The 26,602-nt window shown below is 51.8% G+C and overlaps 2 protein-coding genes and 1 long non-coding RNA gene across 7 annotated transcripts; 2 read left to right on the forward strand and 1 right to left on the reverse strand.

Moving 5' to 3' along the window:
• Window positions 1-1,463: 1,463 nt before the first annotated feature.
• Window positions 1,464-23,684, forward strand: CDPF1 (cysteine rich DPF motif domain containing 1). 5 transcript variants are annotated; one of them, XM_039863178.1, is made up of 4 exons: window positions 1,464-1,479; window positions 19,573-19,685; window positions 20,615-20,726; window positions 21,916-23,684. In XM_039863178.1, exons 2-4 carry the CDS (start codon window positions 19,573-19,575, stop codon window positions 22,060-22,062), a joined length of 372 nt encoding a protein of 123 aa, XP_039719112.1. In that variant the 5' UTR covers window positions 1,464-1,479; the 3' UTR covers window positions 22,063-23,684. The 5 variants fall into 5 exon arrangements, with proteins under 5 accessions (XP_039719112.1, XP_039719108.1, XP_039719110.1 ...); XM_039863174.1 differs by lacking the exon at window positions 1,464-1,479 and adding an exon at window positions 17,298-17,401; XM_039863176.1 differs by lacking the exon at window positions 1,464-1,479 and adding an exon at window positions 17,420-17,566.
• LOC120602788 (polycystic kidney disease and receptor for egg jelly-related protein-like) lies at window positions 2,283-12,664 on the forward strand. Its single transcript, XM_039863008.1, has 3 exons — window positions 2,283-2,846; window positions 3,158-3,336; window positions 10,253-12,664. Exon 3 carries the CDS (start codon window positions 10,304-10,306, stop codon window positions 12,662-12,664), a length of 2,361 nt encoding a protein of 786 aa, XP_039718942.1. The 5' UTR covers window positions 2,283-2,846; window positions 3,158-3,336; window positions 10,253-10,303.
• LOC120602868 (uncharacterized) lies at window positions 14,685-17,412 on the reverse strand. Its single transcript, XR_005652876.1, has 2 exons — window positions 17,198-17,412; window positions 14,685-16,906 (listed from the first exon to the last, which is right to left on the reverse strand). It is a non-coding gene; the product is annotated as an uncharacterized LOC120602868 (long non-coding RNA).
• Window positions 23,685-26,602: the final 2,918 nt, after the last annotated feature.

Here is a 26,602-nt window from a genome sequence, read left to right on the forward strand (position 1 = left end):
CACGTTTAAACAATACAAGGAGGATGCACATGAAAAATTATCATCGTTGCAGGAAATAGTTCAAGATATTGATCCAAAGAAAGTCACTGCTATAACCACAGTTGAGGTCATGTTTTCTAGTAACAAAATCAAAGTGCTTGCTAATTCCTGGGGCCCAGGGCCGGGGCTCCTCTTGCCCACCCTGGTCTAAGAGTAGTCCTGTTCCCAGAATTACTAAAATACCTGTATAATCCTTATTTCTCAATTCCCCAAAGGAAAACGTCTCAGACGCCAGGCCCGCTGGCTTCAGAGTCAACCCCAAACCCTATAGAATGGTGCCTCACAGACACACAAGTGGAGGCCAGGAGTGAGGTGAGTGGGTCGCCATTGCAGAGACAGGGACGGGGAAGAGTGGGAGCCAGGAGAACCTTTGGAAGCCGCGGCGGATGGGGAAGGCCGGGGAGGTCGAAGTATAGGCCCGGATCACGACGGGCACGGCAGGCCACTTTAGGGCTTCCGAGGAGCACGGTGATAGGGCCCAAGTGCGCACGGCTTTACAAAGGTCCCAGGAAGCCATACGGCTGTGCGGAACCCATCCTGGCTGATGTCTTACGGGCACACTCGTCCCTGCTTGCGGCCCAGGCGCAGGGGACTCCCGTCCTAGTGGGGGACAAGGAGCACGCGAGTTAACTAAGACCAGGGCACTTCAACCCGAGGCGCGTGAAGAGCGAAAGCAAGGAGGGACAGCGATGGGGATCGACCTCCGCGCAGTCAGGTTCTCTGCGGGACGCACATCAGCGGCCTCGACTCTCAGATCCCGGTGGAAAAGTCAGCAAGAGACCGAGAACCTTGGAGCGGCCACAACAACAGGCCCAGTCGGCGTGCTCTGGCCGCCTTAGGCCCACGACCGCCCCAGTCACCACAGTTTCCAAAGCTCGGGATCTGATTGATTCCGCGGAGGCGGAGGTCCGTCACAAAGCCCAACCTCCCGCGCGCCGCGCCGGGGCCACGGGCCAGGTGTGCAGAGGCGCACGTGCGCTGAGTGTCCGGAGTCCCGGAGGCGGCGCTGCACAAGAGCCTTGCGCTCGGCCCTCGGGGCGGGGCCAGGCTGTGTGTGGGACGGACAGCACACGCGCCGTGCGCGTGGACACTCGGGTCGGGGCCGCACATGCGCTCTACGCCTGGCACATGGGGGCGGGGCCGCAATGCGCCGTGCGCCTGGGCTATCAGAGGCGGGCCCGACGGAAGTCGGTTGCAAGCGCCAGGTGCCAGCCATGGGCTCACGGCTGCCGCTTGCCACCTGTCCCGGCCCTCAGTGGAGGTTTGCGGAGTTCCGAGCGCCACAGCTCGGAGTGGCTCCCTGAGGCGTTGGGAACGCGACAGAGGGCGCGGGAAAGGCCTCCCCCGGCTGAACTCCCAGGGTTTGGGACTGGACGTGCGAGCCGTCTGTAGGTCGGGAGGGGCATTTCAGGAAACCGCGAGGAAGGCTCAAATGTAAAGGTTAGGACTAAAAACTAAGCAGAGATGAAGGGAAAAAAATCAGTGAACTTTATGAGGGGGCGATGGAGATTCCTCAGACTGAAACAGAGAGGAGAGGGCACAACACACCCCGGACAGAGGGCGACACCCTGGAATTGGCCCCTGGAATCTCTCAGCAGGAGGAGGGAGGGAGAGGGGAGGAGTGAGACAGGAAGGGGAAGAGAGAGAGAAGCAGTGACGGTTAAGAACTTTCCCAAAACAATGAAAGATAGCAAACCACAGGTCAAAACTGCTTAAGGAAACACCCAGGCAGGATCATGCCAAAAAAAAAAGGAATTCTATGTTTTCCAAACTGCTGAAGGACAAAGGAAAAATCTTGAAGGCGGCCAGACGGAAGTTGCACAAGCAAGGGTGTAGGGGGGCCTTCTGGGTGGACGGCAAGAGCAGAGGCAAGACGCCAGGAATAACGGGGAGCTCCGAGGTTTGGTCCATGAACCAGACGTAGATTAATAACCACACTGGAGGCCTCGCATACCTCCTGACGCGGGGTCGCTCTCAGGTCACATGTAGTTTCGCCGAGGCACCCCGGGATCGCGCGGCCGCTGGCCACAGGGCCACCGCATACCTGACAGTCGCGCAGTGGCGCGGGCGCGGCCATGGTGCGGGTCCGTCTCGGGTCCAGACCCCGATGGCCACAGCGACCTTCCAGGTGGGGGCGGGTGAGGCGGACCGAGGGGCGGGGCTGAGCGGCTGCGTTCTCCCCTTGCTCACTGGTCGCCTTCGGACCCGCGCGGCGCCCACAAGTCACCAGGCAGTCACCGAGGCCACCATGCCTGCGGACATCTGCCAGAGCGGGTCCTCCGTGACCTGGCTGCTGCAGCCGGCACACTTCGCTGTGCACCTCCGTGTCTGCGCGGGCCCCCACCGGACAGCGCACCGGGGGTGGGAGGGCCAGACACTGGGCCTGCGGATCCGCTCACAGTTTTCCAGCCGGGTCTTGAACCCCAACCTTTATGCGTTGCCGGTGGAGGTGTCAAATGGTGCATCCCTTTGAGCTGATTCCTCAAAAAGTTAAACACAGAATGACCCAGCAATGCCACCCCCAGGTAAACACCCAGATTTGAAAACAGGGATTCAGCCACGCCCTGGTACACACGTGTTCGCAGCAGCACTCTGCACAATTTCGAAAAGGTGGAAACACCCCAAACGTCCATCAACAGATGAATGGATAAATAAACTGGGGTCCGCGTCCATATGGAGGCGCATCCTCAACCCTAAAATGGAGTGAGCTGCTGCCTGCTGCAAGGTGGACGGACCTCCCAACCCACTAAGTGAAAGAATCCAGACATGACAGATCCAGACCAGCAAGTCCACAGCGAGGAGAGCAGGTTAGTGGTTACCGGGGCTGGGGGAAGTGGGAATGGGGGTGAGCGCGAGGGGGTGCTGGCTTCCTTTTGGGGTGATGGAAATGTTGGGGACCAGACGGAGGTGGTGGTAGCTCAGCGCTGTGACTGTGCTAAATGCGACTGAAATGCACTTGAGAAATGTTTAATTTTATGTGAAATTTACCTTAATAAAAATTATTTCTGTTGGTTACTGTGTTTTTTGGTGTCGCCACTCCTAAACTTCGCACCCCAGGCGAGCGCCTCCCTGCTCCCCCATTCCCCCCTGGTGCACCCGCATTCCCCTCCCCCTTCAGTGTAAACTGGTGCCACACTTTGGAGAAGAACTTAGCAGCATCTGGCTGGTAAAAGGGAAGATATCCAGACCCGAGACTGACATTGCCCCCTGCGCCACCGGAGGCCCAGCAGGCCACGGACGGCACCGAGGGTGTTGGCAAGGAAGCAGCGGGCCAGGCCGCCCCAGCGGGGCCTGTGGGTGAGCCTCGCGCTGCACCCTCCAGGGTAGAGGTGGGAGACGCAGGGGGAAGAGGGTCTTCGGAAGCTGAACCTGTGAGGGGGCGTTTCGCCTCCTCCTTCCATCGCCCATGCAAAGTGGCGTTATCTTCATGGAGGCCCCTTGATCTGCGCCCCCGGAGGGCCTGAGGCCCTGAAACTGGTGTCAGGAGCTCTGAGCGACAAGTGGGAGTGAGGACCCCAGTGGGGAAGGACACACTCCCAACTGGTCAGAGTAAAGGGTGCCTGCCTTTCCCATGGCCCAGGTGTGGGCTCGGGGGAGTAAGGCGAAGAGGGACGGGAGCTGGCCTTTACCCAAGACAGTTCCCTGGAAGAGTGAGGGACTCGCTCGGGATAGGCAAAAACAACCTGCTGGTCCAGGGCTGAAGAATGTCAGGGGACCCAGCCTGAGTGGGAGACCGGGGAAGCGGCCCGCAGTGAGAGACGCCCTCCAAGGATGAGTCACGACACACACCCGCAGCCGGACCACATCCTCCACCGAGGGCCAGGCCCTTCCCTCTCCCCCTCCTTCATCCTCACATGGGAGTCTGAAGTGGCCTGAGGAGAAAGGACAGGCCAGAGCTTGGGTGAAGAGACCTTCATTGTACGATGATGTAGAATTTTGACTATCACCTGGACACGGACATTTTAATTATAAAGAAACTTTCCTTTCTTTCTACCTGCCTTCCTGCGTTTTCTCTTTCTTTCTTTTCTTCTTTATTCCTTTCCTTCTCTTCCTTCCTACCTTCTTCCCATCCTCCGTCCCTCCATCCCTCCCTCCCTTCCTTCCTACCATCCTTCCGTCCTTCCTCTTCCAACAAATGGTGAATGAAGAACCTTTTATCCCACAGAGAGGGCAGAAGTAGGCTCGTACCGCGTGGGAGGGGAGACCTAAATGTGTTTTCTTAAAATCTGAGACCAGCTTACTTAACAACCAGTTACGTTCATAAGGAGACTAGCGTGAGACTGCTTAGCAAAGTGATTTATGATCAAATCACAGACATCGACCCTGACAGCCATCAGCAAAATAGATAAATTATACCATATTCCCTCAACACACCCCAGACGGTCCTGACTTGAGATGGTCTCACTGAGGGGTTTTCAACGTTACGGTGGTGCAAACGCGATACACATGAACTACGTGAAACAGTCGAGACTTCGTTGTAAAACAGGGCTTGCGTTAGATGATTTGCCCAACTGCAGCTAATGCAAGTGTCCTGAGCACAGGTAAGGTGGCGAGGCTACGTAAGCTATGAGGATCGGTAGGTTAGGTGTATTAAATGAATGGATTTTCGACTCTCGATATTTTCAGCGGACGATGGGTTTATCAGGACATAACCCCATTGTCAGTCAAGGAGCATCTGTACCAGGCAGCTGTGAAACCGAATGAATAAAGCTACGTGAATCATGGGGGCTCTATCCTCATGACCTCATCTAACCCTAATTACCTCCAAAAGCCTCCCTCCCCCCATACCTAACACCATCACATCAGGAATTAGGGCTTTACCGCATGAATTTGGGGGTGACATAAACACTTAGTCCATAATCCCTCTAATACCGGACTTGGGTGAGGTGACCCACAGGAAACTGCTGAGATTTGACCGTGTTTGACCTTCAAAGCACCAAATTTCTGGGGCCCGACCTAACGCACCCCGTCCTGGGCAGCTCTGATTGGGCTCCATGGGGCATGATGGGCTCAAAGCACACGTCACGCTCGCTCGTTCTTTCTCACTCGTATCTAACGCCGGGGCTGGATCCACGGGTGTGCAACCTGGGCCGTCACACAAGTCCCCACACTTAGAATGTCACTGTGCTTGGATGAAAGCTCTGCTGTCACCATCTTGAAATCGTAATTATTTTTGAATAAGGACACCACGTTTTCATCATCCCAGGGCCTCGGAAATCATCAGATTTTCACGGAAACTCCAAATGTCTGAAAATTAAACAACGCACTCTTAATTCAAGGGTCAAAACCAAATCGGGAAATTAGAAATACTTTTAATGGAATGATAACGACAAAAATGCGTGATGCAAATAAGCAGCGTTTGGCGGGGAAACTTACAGCATGAAATTATTGCATCGGAAAAGAAGGTCGAAAATCAATGACTCACGGTTTCGCCTTAAGAAAGTAGAAAAAGAAAAGCAGAGTAAGAAACGCAGTTATTCCTCCCTGGGGCGCAGGGAGCTCCAGGCCCTCTTGATCGCCAGCGCTTCCTAACCTTCCAGGGCCGGGGCTTCCCGCTAAGGGGCCTTCTCAGCGGGTCAGGAACCTGGGCCCAACGATTCCCGCAAGCAGGCCGGGATCTGAGGTCTACACAGGCGGGGGCGGGTGCCGGGCGCCCGCAGCCGGAGCTCCTCTCACGGCTCCACGGACGTCAGCGGCCCCCACCCCCGTGACCCCGCTGTTCCCTGACTCCTGCGTCCCGCGCCCCCTCAGCCGTTGGCACATCCCGGAGGACTGCGCAACGCCTCCCGGCTGCGCCCAGGCTGGCTCCATGCGTCCTGTGCCCAGGCTTGTCCTCCTCGGCCTGGGTCTGGCCCTGTGCTGTGGCCACCTTCTTCCACCTCCGGCTCCTCGAGGGACCCTGGTCTCCATCCGCGTCCTTGGGGTGCCCGCTGTAGACAACAGCCCTCCATCCAAGGCCATAACTCATGTCTCAGCAGCCACACTGTGCTCCAATGTGGGCTTCAGAGGTCTCGCGGTGTTCTCATGCCATGTCCACCTCAGGCTGCGGTCCCGGATGGCCCAGGGTGGCAGCCTCTTTCCGAGCGGTAGCCGCGGCCTCGCCTCATCTCAGGGCAGCGCGCGGCGGCTGCGCACGCACCGCCTCCACGTGCGCGTCCTGCGCCGCGCCACACCCACCCACGTGGACCTGCCCCTGTCAGCGCCCTGCAGCCTGCTCCCCCGACAGGGGCTCAGCCCCCTGCGGCGCTCAACTAGGGGTCTGGAACGGACCTTTCACCTTGGGCTGCTCAGGCCCCGTGAAGCCTCTTCTGCCCCCAACATGTCGCCTTGCTCCATTGTGCCTAGAGGCCCTCATCCTCTTAAGGTCTTCTTATCCTCAACCAAGTGTCCTACTGACGGTCCTGTGCCTATTGCTTTAGAAGCTGTCAACTCGCACAATACCCAAGCCATGGAGTCTTCAGTGTTCTCTCAGTTATCAATGGATGTGATTTGTGTCATCAAAAATATAAAGATCAATGCCAACAAAGATGGTTCTCCTGTGGTGCTGACCAGGAAGATGGACCTTTCTCTCAATGCCTCCGCTGAGTATGACTGCCCGTCTGCAGAGTCCGCTGTTCATCGTTGGGATATTTTTTCTGTTCCTTCATTACATGATGTGCCGGACTGGAGTAAACCTTTGGATGTACCAGAACTCCAGTTCCGGTCAGGTAAAACAGTTATGCTCATCCCCGAGGGGTCTTTAACATGGGGAGTGTATGTGGTCAGTTTCTCAGTGACTGTTACCACAGGAAAGCCAACAGTGAATGAGGAAAGTCGTTCAGATCACATCTATATCACTGTTGTTAGAAGCCCCCTGGAGGCAGTCATTTCTGGGGGCGCCAACATAACAATTGATTTCACAGATGAGCTGGTTCTGGATGGATCCAAGTCCTCAGATCCAGATGCAGACAGCCCTTTAGACGGACTCCATTTTTCATGGTACTGTACCACGAATCCGAACAACTACAAGGGACAGAAAATAACAGTGATGAGCAAAGAAGTTTGTCACCCAGACCAGGCCAATCTCAAGTGGACAGGGGCTTCTGACCCTGTACTCGCACTTTTGCCAAAAATGGTTAAAGGTGATCGTATATATTTTTTCAGAATGGTGATAACAAAGGGCGACAGAACAGCATTTTCTGAGAAGACCGTACATGTGCTCCAAGGACCAAGACCTACAGCAAATATTGTGTGTATTGAAAATTGTGATACAATTTTGATTATATCAGAGAGATTTTCATTGTTTTTAAATTGCCCAAGCTGTGCAGTAAGCCATGATGTCTTTAAGTGGTCGATTCTATCATCTTCAGGGAAGGAGATGCCCTTTGATTGGGTGGGGCAAACTGCGACAGGGAGGAATAGCGATTATCTGTCTATAAAACCTTTTGCGTTCAGGGAATTTTTTGAAGCTGAGTTTTGGATTGCTCTAGATCTAGACACTTGGAGTGGAGTGAGATTGGTTCTCAAGAACCCCTTTGTTATTAACCATGCCCCTGAAATCGGAGAATGCAAAATTAATCCAGCTAACGGGACTGCATTTTATACTAAGTTTGTTGTCCGGTGTAGGAATTTTAAGGATAAGAACATCCCTCTTACATATAAAATGATAGTCTCTGATTTGCATGGTTTTGCTAAAATCAGTTCTTTAAAGGAGAACACGTTGGGGTCCATCCTGTATATGGGCGATGCGCCGAAGTCACCGTCTTCCTTTCTCCCTGCCGGTGTGCTGGCCAATAGTTACAGCATCAAGATCTATGTCCAGGTGTATGATTCTCTGGGAGCTTTTTCTCAGTTGACTTTGTACGCCACTGTACGTGCTCCTACTGACAAAAGCTCATCAAAGACCGTGCTGCATCAATTACTCAACTTCACCATGGGCCCAAATTCAGTGATACCTCCTTTGCTTCGAAAGCGGGATTTTTTATCTGCAGGTTACTTGACATATGTGGTAGCCTCTGTTTTGAATAGCATGAAAACCAAATCGACCCTGCAAGCAGACAAAGCCCGACTCCGCGAATACCTCGTCAATCAGACTTTCGTTTTCCCTATGGGCAATTTGATGGAAATTAGCCAGTTAGTCATAGCTGTTGCCACATTGACCCAGAAACCCTCAGAATTCACTCGCATAGCTCAGAAACTCACCACAGTGAGGATTTGGGAAGCAAATCAAGCTCTACAACAGCATCAACAAAAAAACAAACACTTTCATTCTGAACAAATAGAAATCTTGAGCACTGGAATATTAACGAGTTTGTCTAATATCTTTAAAACAATTGCTCATCACCAAGTTTTTGAGGATCCTTTTCTTGTATTAGAATCTCTGGCAGACACAATATTGGCTGGTAAAGTGCCGGGGAATGAAACCACCATCATGTGGACCACAAGCTTTAAGGTATATGTCAAGAAAACAGAAAAAGAGAATGTTACCGGCATCCTAGGCAATGAGAAACACTGTCGAAATTGCTTTCGTCCAGCACTGAACGTGAGCAGTGTTCCTAGCTTGCTTGCAAATTCTCCAATTTCTATGATGTTTTGTGAGTTTGCAGAGGACCCCTTTCCTTGGTTAAGTTATCAGGAGAACATTTCTGCACATGTGGTTGGATTCAGAATGACAGCAACCGCACCTAACGGAAGTGGGGTAGAGATCACGCCTGACGTCGCGGAAGTGTACCTCGGCAGGAAAAACCTGAGCTTTGCAGCTTTTAGTCTCATAGTGGGACCCGACAATGAGCCTAGTGAGGTTGATGAGTCCTTGAGAAAGACAGCAGGGGGGTTCAGCTTCGAAGTGGACAGCGGAGCAGGGAAGGAGGTGTTGGTTCACATTTTGACGGAAGTGACTGTGCCGTTCACGGTGCTGGTGTATGCCGGCAGTCATGTCACCCCTACGGCTTTGGTCGCCACCTTCCTCGTGCCCCATGACATCCCTCCAATTGCCAACCAGAGTGACCTGTTTGACCCAGCCTGCACAGTTAAGGTGGCCCGTGTGGTCTGCCTTCCACCGTCCCTGCTGAAAGCCATAGCTCAGCGAAGCCAATCAACTGAGTGTGCCATAGCCGTGGTCCTGAAGGCCCCTCGTTTTGTCACGAAGCTCAGTGACAAGGTAGTTAGAATCTCTCTTTTCTACGTTCACTGCTTGGACATGTTTGGGATCCAGAGTGATTGGAGAGAAGACATCTGTGTTCTCGGAGAGATGACCACCTGGGACAGAGTGCACTGTGTCTGTAAGAACACGAGGAGGGCCAGGCGCCAGCTCAACACAATCGGACTAGCCAACATTCACCTGCATGCCCGCTATTTGACGGCCAAGGTGATTGTGGTGCCTAATCCTATAGACCTGCGGTTAGAAGTCATCAAGGAAGTCACTCATAATCCCGTGACCTTATTCACTGTGCTTTTCATCATGCTCACCTACATACTGTTAGCGTTCTGGGCCTTGCACAGAGATGAAACTGACCAGTTTCTTCGGGACTATGCGATAGTTCTGCCTGACAACGATCCTTATGATCACGAATGTTACCTAATCACTATTTTTACGGGAAGCCGTTGCGGGTCTGGGACCAGGGCCAATGTCTTTGTCCAACTCAGGGGAACAAAAAATACCAGCGATGTGCATTGTCTAAGCCACCCACATTTTACAACTCTCTACCGAGGAAGCATCAGCACTTTCCTCCTGACGACAAATAGTGACCTGGGGGACATTCACTCCATTCGCGTGTGGCACGACAATGAGGGCAGAGCCCCCAGCTGGTATTTAAGTAGAATCAAAGTGGAAAATCTGTTTAGCAGACACATCTGGCTGTTCATGTGTCGGAAATGGCTTTCGATTGACACCTCTTTAGACAGAACGTTTCACGTTACCCACCCAGATGAGCCTCTAAGTAGAATCGACTTTTTCCTGATAAATGCGACCGATACTCTGGGGAAAAATCACATGTGGTTCTCTGTTTTTGCTGGCGTCGTTGGTAGACCGTTCAATAGGCTCCAGAGATTGTCCTGTTGTTTGGCAATGTTGCTGTCTTCCCTTCTGTGCAATATCATGTTCTTTAATCTAAATAGGCAAGAAACTGAGCCGAGAAGGAGCCGATACATCAGATCAATTGTAATAGGATTGGAAAGTGTGTTAATTACTATCCCTGTGCAAGTGATGATCACTTTTTTGTTCACCTATTCCCAGAGTAGAGACCGAGCAACGCTAGAGGAGGTGTCTCCTCGGGAGCATCCCTTGATGTTGGTTGAAAGTGAATACTGGGAAGAACGCTTGGAAAAGTGGCATGCTCACGAAACTGCTGAGGCACTGACCAGAGAGGCTGGAAAGCTTCCCCCTAAAAAACTTCCTGGACTCCATAAGTCTCCCTCCAAGGCAACCTCAAAAAGAGGTCGACAGCTTAAGAAAGCAGAAAGCAAGGTCTCACGTGCAAAGGCAAACACAAATACGAACGCCAATAACAAAACCTCAAAAGAAAATGAAGGTGTTGAGTCTGCAGAGCCCTCTTCCCAACCAGGTCCTCCACCCCTCCCCACGAAGCCCAGCATTGTTCTGCCTCGGTGGTGTGTTTATGTCGCGTGGTTCTTGGTTTTTGCCACTTCTAGCATATCCTCATTCTTTATTGTAGTTTATGGACTGACTTATGGCTATGAAAAGTCACTAGAATGGCTCTTTGCATCGTTTTGTTCATTCTGTCAGTCAGTTTTTCTGGTGCAGCCATCTAAGATCATACTCTTGTCAGGCATCAGACTCAATAAGCTCAAGTACTGTAAAAACCTCCCGTGGGTAAACCACTATCGTTATACCGAGATCACGCTGCAAAACATGACGTTGCACCCAGATGAAATGCGCAAGCAACACGACTACATCATCTACCTCCGAGGCACCAGGATGTACCAGCCCCTCACGGAAGACGAAATCAGAATATTCAAAAGAAAGAAGAGACTCAAGAGGAGGGCACTCCTGTTACTGATTTTTGTCCTGATTCACTTTATCTTTCTGGCCCTTCTGCTGTGGCTGGTGGCCCTCCTACGCCACACAGACACCTTCTACTACAATCAGTTCCTTCGCAATCGGTTCTCTGTGGACCTGGCTACGGTGACCAGGCTGCAGGACATCTATTCGTGGCTCAACGACGTGCTGGTGCCTCTGCTCCACAACAGCCTGAATCCGACCTTTCTTCCTGAAAGCGCCTCTATAATCCTCGGCCTTCCACTGATGAGGCAGGTGAGGGCGAAATCCGGTGAGAAAGAATGTCTGCCTGCCAAAAACTTTGCACAAACTAGCATCAAAGGAGAAATTCATTGTCATCCCAAATATGGCGCTGACCCAGAAGACACCCAAAACTACACTAGCTCTTGGATTAAAATCAGTAAGCGGGCGACACACAAGAATACCCAAGGGTTTACTTACAAGCCTAAAGAGAAGAGATGGCCGTATCATTCCCATGGACTTCTCCATACCTACGGGTCAGGGGGCTATGCTTTCTACTTTTTCCCAGACCAGGAGCAGTTTAATTCCACAGAGAGGCTCAAGGGACTCCGAAGCAGCAAGTGGCTGGATGAGAAGACGTGGGCCGTGATTCTGGAACTGACGACGTTGAACCCAGACGCAAATCTGTTCTGCAGCCTGTCGGTCGTGTTCGAGGTTTCTCCGTTGGGAGTTGTGAACACGAGCCTGTCCGTGCACTCCTTCGCGCTTGCCGATTTCAACAGAAAGACGTCAGTAGAAATCTTCTTGTACGCGGCCATTCTCATTTTCTTTCTGGCCTACGTTGCCCACGAGGGCTATGTCATTACGCAAGAAAGGACCTCCTACGTGAAGAGCGTGTACAATTTGTTCAACTTTGCTCTAAAATGCGTATTTGCCGTGTTGATCGTGCTGTTTTTAAGGAAACACGTCTTGGCCGCCGGCCTCATTCAGCTTCACTCGTCGAACTCCGCAGAGTTCATTCCCTTTCATGCAGTCTCTCAAGTAGATCACGCCATGACGGTCACGTTGGGTTTCCTGCTCTTCCTGACAATTTTGAAGACCCTCAGGTATTCCAGAGTTTTTTATAATGTGCGTCTGGCTCAGAGGGCCATCCAGACGGCGCTGCCCGGCATCTTCCACATGGCGCTCGTGGTGTCTGTGTACTTCTTCGTGTACATGGCTTTTGGCTGCCTGGTGTTCGGTCAGCACGAATGGAACTACAGTAACTTGATGCGTGCCACTCAGACCATCTTCTCCTACTGCGTTTCGGCTTTTCAGAACACTGAATTTTCCGAGAACAGGGTTCTGGGGATCCTGTTCCTGTCATCATTTGTTCTGTTGATGATCTGCATCTTGATCAACTTGTTGCGGGCAGTGATTTTGTTGGCCTACAAGGAAATGAAGCAGCCCGTGTACGAGGAGCCTTCGGAAGAGGTGGAAGCGATGACCTATCTGTGCGGCAAACTCAGGACCTTGTTTGGCTTTCTGTCCTTCCGATCCAAGGCCACAGAGGAGCCCGAGTTCTTTGTGGACATGCTGTATGGGCAGCCAGAGAAGAACAGCCGTCGCTACCTGGGGCTGAAGACCAGAAACATCAACGAGAGGAAGATGGTTTATCTCGTGGTGTGATGGCCCATGACAGTTTCTAGAGCCCCAGGCAAGAATCTCCCCCGGAGGCTCGGTCTTGGGCTTACAGAATGGTTAGCGTCTCAGTTGTGTTTTTCTACCCATATCCCCATATCGTTCACAGTGCAGCACCTCTGCCTTTGGAAGTACCCCGCTCTTGGCCTCAGCTCTCAGGAGCACGAAAGAAGGAGGTCTGAGGCGAGTGCAGCGCCTGGGGAGAGAGGAGGTGACAGCGTGTGAATCCAGGGGGTGAGCTCCCTCTAGAGGGAGTTGTGTGTCTTTGTAGCCCAGCGTAGCTTATAGTGTTACAGACCCAGGTTTGGGAGAGGGAGCTAAAGAACCCCAAGCACACTACCCTGAGAGTTCTCTCTCTAGAGCAGAGATTCCTCCCTGCTCATGCCCTCCATCTGCCCCCATCCCTACATTCTGGCAGGGCCAGGAAGAGCCTGTGGGGAGTCCCAGAACCTGCCCTAGAGCTTGGGAATGCAGGGGCGGGAACGGGAGTCAGATTCCTGAAGCTTCCCATCTACTCCCTAAGCCTCCTTCATGTTAAAATGTAAAACTGAATACCATTTTCTGGCCTTGAGACAAAATTTTTGTTAAACAACAAAGAGATGCGTGTATGGATTCACACAGAAAGATAGCGAATGTTATATATACTGGATATAGAAATATATGCATCCAGGATTTGGGCTTTTGGTTATTTACAGTCTGGATTGTTATTGAATAATAAAGAACATGTGGTTTATTGTTTAAGAGAAACGAGTGCTGGCAGCTGTTGTATTTTCACTCAGGATCATGGCATTTATGCAACAGTCGTATCAGAGTTAAACGTGCGACTTCTGTGAGACGCACACTGACTTCTGCACAAGATTCATCAGCACATGCATCCTGCCCTGGAAGTCGGGGCTGGGAAGGCGGGACAGCAGAGTCAGTCAGTGCCACTTTGTCTCTGGTGTGGGTTGTTTGCCGGGGCCTCAGTAATTCTGCCAGCACCCATCCGTGCCAGCTTCTATCTGTGACTCCTGGGAACACCTCTTGGGGACGCCCACGGCGGGGCGGAGTCTTCTCTGCCAGGTGAGAACATGAAGGTGTTTAGTGACCTGCCCAAGGCCACTCACGCAGTTTGGGTCGGAGTTCAGATCTGGATTTTCTAAGGGCTCTGCAGTGAGGTCACGAGCATGGTCTGGTCCACACTGGCCTGCTGCTGCTGCCTGCAGCACACATTCATAGCATCTGTGTTTACCACCCGACTTCTGAACAGGTTGAGAAGAAGAGTCAACACTGCGTGGAGTGGGGAGCCGCGAAGGAGTGGCGGAGCTGCGGTGGGGTGGCGTGATCGAGTGATTACTTTTGCCAGACACACCTGCCCATGGAACCGCGCAATAGTTCACAGTTTCCGCCCCTGTTGTAGGTAGAGCAGCGCTCCCCATCTCCCGTGCTGTGGACTGGTATTGGTCCGTGCCCTGGTAGAAAATGGGCTGCACAGCAGGAAGTGAGCGGCGGGTGAGTGGGGCGAAGCTTCATCTGTACCACAGCAGTTTCCCAGTGCCAGGATCACTGCCTCAGGTCTACCTCTGATCATCAAGCCTTAGATTCTCATAGGAACACCAGTCCCTGGTGCCAAAAAGGTTGGGGACTACCATGTTAGAACCTGTGAAGACCAGTGGCAGGTGTGCCAGAGACTCAGAGCTCTGGGGGAGGGTGGTGGCATAGTCAGACGGCCTTCCTAAATGGAGAAATCAGCTGAAGTCCTGCTTTCTCTTGGCACCCTGGAAGGATCGGGGTTACATTGGTTGGCCTCCCTTCCCAGGGAGACAGCTACAGGGCTGGGTGGAGTCCCCCAACCCGGATCAATATCACATGTTATGATTGGGAGCTGTGAGCTAGAGAGGGAGTTACAGGATCGTACATGCAGGGCCCAAGGGGGCAGTCCCTGCCTGGGAGGTCTCAGGGTTCCAGGCGGGGGACCCGGGTACCAGCACAGAGGCGGTCCAGGACAGAGTGAGGACCAGGACAGCAGCCGTGGGTCCTGCAGTGGAGACAGGACTCTCAACTTGTGGTTACAATGGGAAGTCAAGGCAGTCACAAGGCCTCTCCCACATGTGGCCAGGAGCAGAGAGCGTGGGGGCCTTCTAAACTGGTAGAGCCATGACAAGCATTACATGGTTTACAAATTGAGATGCCAATTACAACATTATCGGGAAAATAAAATAACAAGTGACAGAAGTCAAAATCTAGGTTTCTTTTGAAGGGCATTATCAATACTTTTGCTTTAAATTCTAATCTGCATTTACTTCATTTTGATTTTCAGATTGCCTTCCTCAGTCTTCACTTAAATACATGTGTAATATTCATTTAGTAATGTGAGTTTTAGAAAGCTTATAAGAGATTCTCATAAGACCACTTTTATGCCACATTTTATAAGTATTGGCAGAATATATAGGTAATTATTTTCTCCAGCAAGCCTACCCCTAACACTGTGGGGGCCCCGTCCAGGATGAAAATATCTACATATATAAATATTTAAAGTTTATATTACAATTTACAAACCATTACATAATATACTTTATATCCACCTATTTGAGAAATACACTTCCACAAAGATAAAATACAAATTGTATGTAAAGCTCTGGTTTTCAGATAGCTGAAAATGGGCAAATAGCAAAGTGAATTATTGTGTATCCCTGGGGGTTCTTCTGTTAATGGGCCACTGATGCTCAGATGAGTTAAATAATCTATAACCTGTTATGTATGTGTTGTGGAAGATTCATTTTTCTTGGCTCCATTTCAAAAAAGTCATTTTGTTGATAATAATAATTTTCACATAATTGTGTGGTATCGACAATAGTGCCAAGTTAGACAATCTTTCCTGAGTCTATGTAATTTTTAAGTATTTGAGTTGGGGGACACTTCACTGTGCTGAGGTAGGGGCGACTGGAATCATCAATAAAATTCTTAAAGCTTTAGATTTAGAATAGAATCATGAATATTGGTATCGTTTAAACACTGCAAGGAGCATGCACACGAAAATTATCATCGTTGCAGGAAATATTTCAAGATATTTCCATTTCATTGTTATTTTTTCCACTATTATCACCATTTCTTACAACATATCAAGTTCGATACACTCTTCTCCTTTCACATTCCTTAGTGCTGGACTATTTTAGAGAAAACAGAACCGCAGCAGCTTGCTTTGTTCAAATCTCTCTTCAGTAGAGACTGTCCTTTGACCCACGGTGGCCAGAAAATGGCCTCTACAGAAATTAGTTTCAGGATTGTTTGTACATGAATCTTCTTCAGATTCCAGCAAATGTTTCTTTCCCAGGTTTAATTGCATACGTTGTATTTGAATGTCATTTTTGTTTTCTTTATTTCATAATTATGTTTTAGAGCAGTTTTAGGTTCATATCGAAATCGAGGGGAAGGTGCAGAGATTTCCCATAGAGCCTCTGCACCGGCTCCCTACACCCACCAAAATGCCAATCAGAGAGGTACATTTGTTACAATTCATGAACCCCATCAACAAGTGGTCATCACCCAAAGTCCACAGTTCACATAATGGTCACTCTTGATGTACATTCTGAGCTTGGATAAATGTATAATGACAGGTATCTACCATTATAGCATCATACGCAGTATTTTCACTGCCCTAAAAGTCCTGAATGCTTTGAATTCATCCAAAGAAAGTCACTGCTATAACAACAGTTGAGGTCATGTTTTCTAGTAACAAAATCAAAGTGATCACTAATTCCCAGGGCCCAGGGCCGGGGCTCCTCTTGCCCACCCTGGTCTAAGAGTAGTCCGTTCCCAGAATTACTAAAATACCTGTATAATCCTTATTTCTCAATTCCCCAAAGGAAAACGTCTCAGACGCCAGGCCCGCTGGCTTCAGAGTCAACCCCAAACCCTATAGAATGGTGCCTCACATACACACGAGTGGAGGCCAGGAGTGAGGTGAGTGGGTCGCCATTGCAGAGACAGGGACGGGGAAGAGTGGGAGCCAGGAGAACCTTTGGAAGCCGCGGCGGATGGGGAAGGCCGGGGAGGTCGAAGTATAGGCCCAGATCACGACGGGCACGGCAGGCCACTTTAGGGCTTCCGAGGAGCACGGTGATAGGGCCCAAGCGCGCACGGCTTTACAAAGGTCCCAGGAAGCCATACGGCTGTGCGGAACCCATCCTGGCTGATGTCTTACGGGCACACTCGTCCCTGCCTGCGGCCCAGGCGCAGGGGACTCCCGTCCTAGTGGGGGACAAGGAGCACGCGAGTTAACTAAGACCAGGGCACTTCAACCCGAGGCGCGTGAAGAGCGAAAGCAAGGAGGGACAGCGATGGGGATCGACCTCCGCGCAGTCAGGTTCTCTGCGGGACGCACATCAGCGGCCTCGACTCTCAGAACCCGATGGAAAAGTCAGCAAGAGACCGAGAACCTTGGAGCGGCCACAACAACAGGCCCAGTCGGCGTGCTCTGGCCGCCTTAGGCCCACGACCGCCCCAGGCACCACAGTTTCCAAAGCTCGGGATCTGACTGACCCGAATGAGGTGAGAGTCCGTCACAAAGACCGCGGTGCTCCCGTGTCCCGTGTGGAACGCGCTGCGCATGCTCGGTCGCCTGGGCACTCGGGGGCGGGGTCGCACATGCGCCGTGCGCCTGGGCTGTTGGGGGCGTGGTCGCACATGCGCCGTGCGCCTGGACTGTTGGGGGCGGGGCCGCAAGAGGACCGCTGTGTGTGCCAGGTAACCGCCATTGGACCACGCTTGTCGCTGGTTACCTATCTCGGCCCTCAGTGGAGGTCTGTGGGGTTCCGAGCCCTACTGCTCGGAGCTGCTCCCTGAGGCGTTAGGAACGCGACAGAGGACGCGGAAAAGGCCTCCCGCTGCTGAGCTCCGGGGGTCGGGCCCGTACGTGCGGGCCCTCTGGACCTCGGGAGGGGCACTTCGGGAAACTGCGAGGAAGGCTCAAGTGTAAAAACTAAGCAGAGATAAAGGGAAAAAATCAGTGAACTTTATGAGGGAGCGATGGCGATTCCCCAGCCTGAAACAGAGAGGAGAGGGCACAACACACCCCGGACAGAGGGCGACACCCTGGAATTGGCCCCTGGAATCTCTCAGCAGGAGGAGGGACGGAGAGGGGAGGAGTGAGACAGGAAGGGGAAGAGAGAGAGAAGCAGTGACGGTTAAGAACTGTCCCAAAACAATGAAAGATAGAAAACCACAGGTCAAAACTGCTTAAGGAAACACACTGGCAGGATAAATAACTTTAAAAGAAAAGGAATTCTATGTTTTCCGAACTGCTGAAGGACAAAGAAAAAATCTTGAAGGCGGCCAGAGGGAAGTTGCACAGGCAGGGGTGTGGGGGGACCTTCTGGGTGGACGGCAAGAGCAGAGGCAAGACGCAGGGAATAACGGGGAGCTCCGAGGGTTGGTCCGTGGCGGGGAGTGGGGTGACTGCAAAGGTTAATAACCACACTGGAGGCCTCGCATGCCTCTGGGGAGCCCCTTAGCATTGCAGCACCGTCAGAGCCTTGGGTTTTCTACGATTGTGTTGGATCTCGCCATGCTTTTATGCATCTGTGGGAAGTGATAATGGGGCTTTCTGGCTTTCTTTAATCTGTTGCTATCATGAGTTGCATTCATTGGTTTCCCAGTATTAAACCAGTCTTGTATTCCCGGAATCAGATCCCCTCGGTCATGATGCTTCTTATATATTATCATATCAATTTGCCAATATTTTGCTAAATATTTTTGTATGTGTGTGGATGAAGGATATCAGTCTGTAGTCTTTAAGGAACTGCTTCGTCTGGTTAATAGTATCAGGGTAATCCTGGCAGCTTTGGTGTCCATGTATCATTGGCCGCATAAAATCCCTGGGGAAGTATTTATATTCTGAAAAAGTTTCTATATGTTGGTATTACTTCTTGCTTCAATGCTTGACAAGTCACTGGTAAAGCCATTTAGGCATGGTTTTTTTGTGCGTGTCTTATTTCATTTTTTAGAAAAAATATGAATGCAGTTTTTTAAATAGGTATTCAGGTTTTCTGTTTCTTTTTGAGTCACTTTTGATCATTGGTATTTTTTCCAGAAATCCATCCATTTCATCTAAATTATCAAATTTATTTGGTAAAAAGTTGTTCACAATATTCCTTTGTTTTCCTTTTAATGTGTATAAGCGACGTCCCTTCTTTCATTCCTGATTGTGGTCATTTGTATCTTCTCCCATTTTTCTTGATTGTTCTAATTAGAGATTATCAACTTTATTCAAGTTTTGAAATAACCAGCTTTGGTTTTATGGATTTTTTTTTCTTTGTCCGTTTCCTATTTCTTTGATTTCTGTTCTATTTTCTTCTTTGTCTATGTTGTGTTTAATATGCCTTTTCTAACTTCTTAAGGTAGAAACTGAAATGACTGGTTTTCAACCTTTTCCAACTTAAACATTTAAAGCAGCAAATTCCCTGTGAACACTGCTTAAACTGTTTTTTACATATCCTGATGTATTATACTTTAGTTTTCATTTAGTTCTAAACATATTCTAATTTCCCTTGTGATTTCTTCTTTGAACAATGGTTTATTTAGAAGTATATTGTTTAATTCCCAAATGTTTGGATATTTTGCAGGTATCTTTTTGTTACTGATATTGATTATTTTGGTATTGGAGAATGTACTCTATGATTTTATAGTCTTTTATACTTTGAGGCTCATTTTTATGTCCTAACATATAATGTCTCTTAGTGAATATCTCATATGCAATTGAACATAATGTGACCTTGAGCAGGTCTTGTACTTACTCTAAACTTGAGGTTTCTTGTCTGTAAGGGGTGCCCTCTGATTCCACATAAGAAGCATGCAGCAGGAGGCTTTGAAATGTGGGTATTCGTTGGTTCTGATGTGCCTGTGTCTTGATCTCTCAGATGGCGTGTGAGTCAGAGCACCGTCCCTTGGGTGTATTTGAGTGCCAGCTCTGTGCCTTGACAGCTCCATACAGCTATGTGGGGCAGAAGCCCCCCAACACCCAGTCTGTCATGTGAGTACCAGTGTCCAGTGGCCCAAGTAGCCCCGCCCAAGCTGGCTGCCTTGAGTCTGACACTTGGCTTGGGCATTGGCTTTAGACCCACCCTGCCCAGCTCTGGACGTTTCACTGTGGCCTGAGGGGGCACGGGGCAAGGCTCGAGGGCCATCCAGCTCTTCCTGAACCTGCGAGCCCCTTCCTTCCAGCTGAGCCTGGAGTCCAGCACCTTCTCCAGCTGGGGTAGCAGCACTGTGACTCAGGCTGGAACCGCTCAGCAGCTGGGCGTGAACGGAGCTGCGGCCGGGGCTTGTTCCATCCTGCTGGTTGTCCGCGGAAAGCCCGCCTGCCTGCGGCTCTTGCAGTGGTGGGAGTGAGGGCTGAGGGCGGCTTCCTCTGAGCTGACCCGGGAAGGCCTAGGGTAGAGCCAGCAGGTCTCCGGGCTTGATTCTTGTCCTTCATCAAATGGCACATCTTGAGGAAGTTGACTAGTGTGTCACTCACCTTGGACAAGTGGCAGGGGGCAAGGCTTCTTTCTTCTGGCTGTTTCTTCTGCTGACCGGGAACCGGGGTTGTCATCTTGGGGCCCCACGAGTCGCCTTTCTGATGCGTGCTGTGAGGCCAGCACTGTGCCCTGGTTCTCCCCGCCTGGAGGCAGACAGTTCGGGAGTGAGTGTCACCGAGCTGGTGTGAGGGGACAGCTTGAGAACCGGATGGAGGCCTCGTGCCTCCGCCCCCATCGTGGTGGGGCTGGGGACTTGAGCTGTAGCTGCCCTCTTTCCGGCGGAAGAGGGGTGGTCGTCTCCACTGGGGTGTTTCAGAGCCCAGAGCAGGGGACCATCCCCTCCCTGACGCGCCGGCCGTGTGCAGGCTCCGGGGAGGTCCAGGCTGCCGCGGAGCTTCTGCCAGCAGAGGTTCCGATGCTGGCGTCACTTACTGTCCTACAGCCTGCTGGAGGAGAGCTACGTCATGAAGGACCCCTTCACCTCGGACAAGGACAGATTCCTGATCCTCGGCTCGCGGTGCAGTGTATGCAGCAGGCTGGTGTGCGTGGGCCCGGTGAGTGAGTCACGTGCGGCTGTTCCTCTCTTCCTTCCTCCCTGTGGCTGGGACTCCACACGCATGATCGAGGGACAGGTGACACGTGACCCTTTCCCAAGGACGGTGTGTGCCTCCACGTTTCCTTGTCACAGTGACCCTGGGGTCCCTCATGGTCACTAGGTGAAGTGGCCGGGGCTGATTCATAGAGGTCCGTTGGGTTCTCATATGGACGGCCCCTGCAGCCGGCGGAGGACAGGGGACAGATGCAGCGGCAAACTGGGGTGAATCAGAGGCTCTCCTTGGGGTGGAGGAATAGAAATAGATTGATGGAGGTTCTGCACCACCCCCAGGCCCCTGATAATTCTCCACCCGCCCCCTACCATCTCTTCCGGTGTCCGTGTGCCATTACCCCACCAATTGTGGAGGTGGCCGCGTGCTGCCTCCATCCACAGGGTGGTGACCTTGTTTCTAGTTGTTCTTGGGGGACCTTCCAGAGTTAGGAACCTTGCTTTCTTGAGTGTTGGTGTGTGCCACGCCCTGTGCTTGGGACTCGCTTTACCGGTTCGGCTCCCTCAGTCCTGCCCCCGACCTCGTTAGCCAAAGCAATATTGTGCCCATTTTCCCGGTGAGGAAACTGAGGTTTGAGAGGCTGAGGGGCCCAGTCCACCAGCACTACTGAGCCCGTTTGAAAGCGCCAGCTCGAGGGTGGTGTAGCGGTATAGCCGGGGAGTGGGGCCCCTGCCCCGAGAGATCCGCCCTCCGAGAGGTCCCCCAGCATTCTGCCTGGGGGCGGAGTGTGAACAAGGGAGCTGTCACAGGCCCCATGGAAACAGTCGGCCTGTCCCTCAGAGGCAGAAAGGCGAGGGCGATGTGGCTTGACGGTGGGAGGGAGCCTCAGTTTAGGCTCAGCAGGTTGTCCGCATAGCCGAAGCCTGGACAGCCAGTGCCCGCAGGGCCTGAGCCGGGCTCTCTTGCTGCCACCCGTTCTCCATTTCTCTTTTTCATTCCTCGAGGTGGTCCACCAGGCCCCTGGGCGCTGGTCTCCCTCTGGCTGTTCTGGCTCTGGCTACAGCCTTCCCGCCTCCTCTCATGCGTGCATATCGTGAGGGCCCTGCCCAGCCCCATGCCCAGCGCGTGGCGAGGGGCTGGCCTCTGGGAGAGGCTGCACGGTGCCCTGTGGCACTCAGTCCGCTCCGTGTTCTTTCAGGAATGCAGCTTGTTCTACTCCAAGCGGTTTTGCCTCCCTTGTGTCCAGGAGAACATCGCTGCCTTCCCTCAGGAAATCCGGCAAGACTTGCAGAAAAGGAAGGTTCCACCAAAGAGGCCCGCCGCCCAGCCCAGCTCTCGGGCCTGAGTGCGGCTGGCTGCCAGGTCCCCAGAGGCGCCTGCACGGGCTCCTGGGTCACCTGGCCTCTGTGGCCTGTGTCACGGATGGGCTGAGCTGGGCGTGCTGTGCCGCTGGGACAGCGTGTGCAGCTGGAGGGAGCTGGAGTCTGGCCTGCAGCAGCGACGGGACCGGGGCCGTGCCGCGGTGGCAGGCACAGGGCAGACCGCGGACAGACGCCCTGCGAGCCCAGCCCGGCGCCCCAGAACTCGCTGGCGCTGACTGCGGGCCGGAACCAAAGGGACGCGAGGCCGGGCCCGCTGGCCCCCTCGCCCTCCTCCTGCAGGGCTGGCCCCCGGCTCGTTTCCTGCTCACGCAGGGCTGGGCTCGTGGGACTTAGCAGATTCAGGTGTTCCCTTGTCCACGCTGCTCTGCCGGGCCCTGCGGACATAGCAGCACAGGGACCAAGGCCGCTGTGTGGAGCTGCGGGTCCGGTGTGGGGGGACCCTGTGTGGTCACACCGGCACGCCAGACCTGGAGGTGGATCGGGAGGTCGAGCGTTGGTGCTTCCGGCCTCTCGTCGCCCGCGCTCTGGCTCCAGCTCCGGGGACAGGCCCACCTCCACGCCGAGGTGGAGGACGCCGTCGGGTCCTTCCTCGGGCCCGCACCTCACAGCCTTCTGTTGCTGGCCTGCACCCTCTCCACAGCGAACGCGGCCGTTGGTGCCTGCAAAGTGCAACCCCGCAGCCTGCCGGGGTCCCGCGGCACCGCTCCCCGCAGCGCCCCGTCTGGACCGTGAGCCGCCTCCTGTCTGCTGGTTCTTAGCGGGGGACCCTGTGGTGTGACTGCTGCGAGGCCCCCCTGCACCGCCTGGGAGTCTGAGAAATGCGTTCTATGGGAAAAGAATAAAGAGCTTTGGGACCAGGCATGTGCTGGCTGGGACTCTCAGATGCCCGTCCTTGTAAAAGCTCTCCTTGCTTTCTGTTATTCGGCCACATGGGTGTCCTGTCCCAGGGCCGCACTGTCCCGGGCACGTTCTGTGAAGGACAGAAAGGGACTGTACGAGGGAAGACCACCTCGGGCGAGTGGGTGAGCGCACTTTCCCACACACGACTGCTGGGGATTTGGTTCGAAACAGTTCATCTTCACAGCATCACTCAAGACTCACCAAGTCATTTTAAAAAATAGTTTACTTTTTAAAACCATTAAGGCAGATCTGTACCCTGAAATTAACTCTTTACATTCATCAGTCTTACAGTAGGACATTCCCAACACAGAAGTTTCATAAATTCAGGATATAAATCAATATATACGATCAGTTTAATCTCCTAGTGGGAAAATGAATAAGACCCAAGATTTTTTCAAAAAGTTATTTTATAACCATTTCTAATTGCCTGGAACCACGTTAACGGCACTAGGAAGATTCCACGTGCCGTCGGCTCTCTCCGCACACCCCTGGGTGTGGCTTCTCTGATTCCTTGACCCCAGCCAGACCCAGAGAGAGCGTCTGAGTCGGTGAGGACGTCAGAGCCTGCTCAGCAGAATCTCGCTTTGGAGCTGCTCCCATTTAGTAGAAACACAAGGGGTGTGTCAGCCCCTAAATACTGAGTGTAAGGCACCAAGAATAGTAACGATAAACACCAGAAAACCTGCACTGGCCCGATGTGTGTGTAACACTAGTCCCCTTGGGTCCTGTGGCTCCTCGTGGGGGTTGGAGGGCGGGACAATGCACGGGAGGGTTACGGGGTGTTTTATGCTTTGGGTTGGGCCACCTGGAGGGTGCCAGAGAACCAGCCAGTGCAAATATTCCATCAGAACATTTCAAATTGCAAAGTTCTTTGGTAATAACCCAAGGGAATAATTCCTTGCAGAGCGGATGGCTACTTACTACATAGGAGTTCACAATCTTGAGACACGCTTTTTGTAGTCGGTGACTTCGAACCTGGGTCTGAGGCAGCCTTGCTGGTAGAGATGACAGACTCACTGTACCTCTCTGCATGTGAAGTGTGGCAGAGGGAACAGTTACACAGAGAAACAAATTCGAAGTGGCTCAGGAGACATGGAAAGGACGAATGTGCAACTGTATCTCAGTTAAGATATTCCAGCTTCCTTCCTTTTTTTTCCCCGATAGGTACGAGGCCAGGCTATTAAGAGTACATGTCAATTAACACTGATTTCAAAGATCTAAATGTTTGTTATTAGATACGTGATTGTAAGTTAGTACAATATATTAGGATTAAAAAAACTCAAATCACAGTATTTAGGATACAGCTATTAACATGGTTCTTTTTATCGTACAATGTAGAAAAAATAGTGATAATCGAACACAAATACTGCAGTCTTACCAAAAAGGGAACTGAGTGGTATTCATCTTTTGTGAGGTACATTTTTTTTAGGCCTGAAAAAAAGAACAGACCAAGTGTGCTTTTGAAAAGAGAACATATTTCCCCAAAGTGAATGATTTTACCTTGAAAAGATGGGTCACTTATTCGTCTTCAGGGCCTGAAGTGTGACTGACCTCCCTGCCTCAACAGGGCCAAGTGGAAACTTCAGAAGGTGGCACCACGCCCCTTCCCCAGCTCGCCCCTGTCCCAGGAGGCCTGCGCGACTTGTGTTAAGGGATTTTAGATGCTGGTGGGATGTGGAGAGCAAGAGCGGAGGAGGCCGGGGTATTCCCTGCTCTGGGGAAAGACAACAGTTTTCACATTTGAGCCAAACTAACAACGTTTTAAATGAGGAAAAAAAAAAAAAAGGACCCAGGACATTTTGCTATCTATGATGTGTGAAAAAATGGACGTTTCTCGGGTGTTTTTTGCAAATAATGCATTTAACAGCCATGGGACTGCTGAAGTCCTCAATGTTATCAGTTGCTTTAGTCAAGATGAGCAGTGGGGTCTGTTCTCGCTGGCAAAGGATTCCAAAGGGACACGGCTGTATTTCAGCTGGACCACAATTATGGCCCCCCTTTCTCGCGGTGGGGGGAAGTAAAGTTATATTTCTCGTGTCTCAACCTGAAATTTTGAGAAGCAAATGGTCAGTCAGTAGCCCCACTCCAGATCCGAGAAGGCGCCCTGAGCTGGGAAAAGGCAGGGCCCAAAGCAGCCTGGGTGCTGGCCTCTCATGTCCGCTCCGATAGGGAGGGCACAATGTAGAAAAAATAGTGATAAGCTTTTTCAAAATAAGCTTGCGGCCCATTCTACTGAAATGAAGTTTAAGAACCTGCTGCATCCCACAAAAATAACATAATGGGAAGCATTACATAATTATTTAAACTAGAGCATGACAATTCGCTGTCTTTTTTTCTTACAAAACTTCCAATATCACATTTTTATATTGTAGTTCCCAGAGAAATACAACATATTGGATTTCCTATATTCTGAGTCAGACCAAACATGCTGCTTTTATTCTTACTCTGGTTTTTCACAGGCTGGGGGTGGGATGTGTGTGTGTGTGTCGATGACCATTTTCCTGAAATGGAACCTAAAATGGCACCTAAAACTATGTGGATCTGAGCAAAAACGTCAGACCTCGATCTTCGGAGCCCAACCTTAGATCTCTCAGGCAGGTCCCTCGGAGGAGTGTGTGCCCTGGGCAGAGTCCCTGCACTTGACCACCTTATGGCATCAAAGAGCCCCTCGGTTTAGGGAGGTGCTGTCAGCATGGTGTGTGGACGGGTCAACCTCTGTGCCTTGACCTTCATCTGCTCCCCCCACTAGACCACACTGCACCACCTATGAGCCTCTCTGCGCTGTGGCTGCTCACAGGCTTTTCCCTTCCGACTGTGCCGGTGGAAGGTTGCTGCTGTCTGGGGGCAGGAGTCTCCTGGACTGGTCACTCGACGCCAGACTTGGTTGGTAAGAATTGTTACTCAACGGGGTGTCCGTGAGTCAGCCTGGCCCAAGAGTTAAGAGAAGCTGGGCCACTTCGCCTGAGAACAAAGACAGGATCTGGCTTTGGGACTGCCCAGTACCTGGCAGTACCACTGGTGTGAAAACTGGGTGTGTGGGGAAAATCTTCCATGGACATTTTTTAATAATTGGTAGGCCCTCTGTGGGTGACATTGGTCTTTGTTTACAACTTTTATGCAGAGCATAATTTCCTTGCTTCTCCTGAATTGACACCACTGTTGTGAATTAAAAAAAAGGCTTCTCCTGAATTGACACCACTGTTGTGAACTTAAAAAAAGGCTGGAAGCAAGTGATCCCCCCGCTCCCCCAGGAACATGGCATCAGGTGACCAGGCTATGAAGCACAAGAGCATGGGCGGAGGGCGGGCGGGTTGTACCGCCTGTTGTAAATGGCTGGCGAGAGTGGGGAGGTGGGGGAAGGGTGCTACCCTGGGCCAAAGACCTGCAACGCCACCAGGTGGCCCTTTACCGGAGCCTGGCCGTTCACTCTAAGATGGGGGTGATTCCATCCGGACCCCTCCAGGGACTGAGGATCAGAGGAGACCTGGTATGTGCTCCTGCTCTGAAAGCTGGAAAGATCCATGGCATACATGGCAGCTGTGAGCACTTCCCGTTTTCCCAGCAGGATCTGCGCTGTGAATAGCACCAGAGGCTGAAGAGGTG

This window comes from Pteropus medius, unplaced genomic scaffold (assembly GCF_902729225.1).
Source record: "Pteropus medius unplaced genomic scaffold, Ma_sr-lr_union100, whole genome shotgun sequence".
Taxonomy (NCBI): domain Eukaryota; kingdom Metazoa; phylum Chordata; class Mammalia; order Chiroptera; family Pteropodidae; genus Pteropus; species Pteropus medius.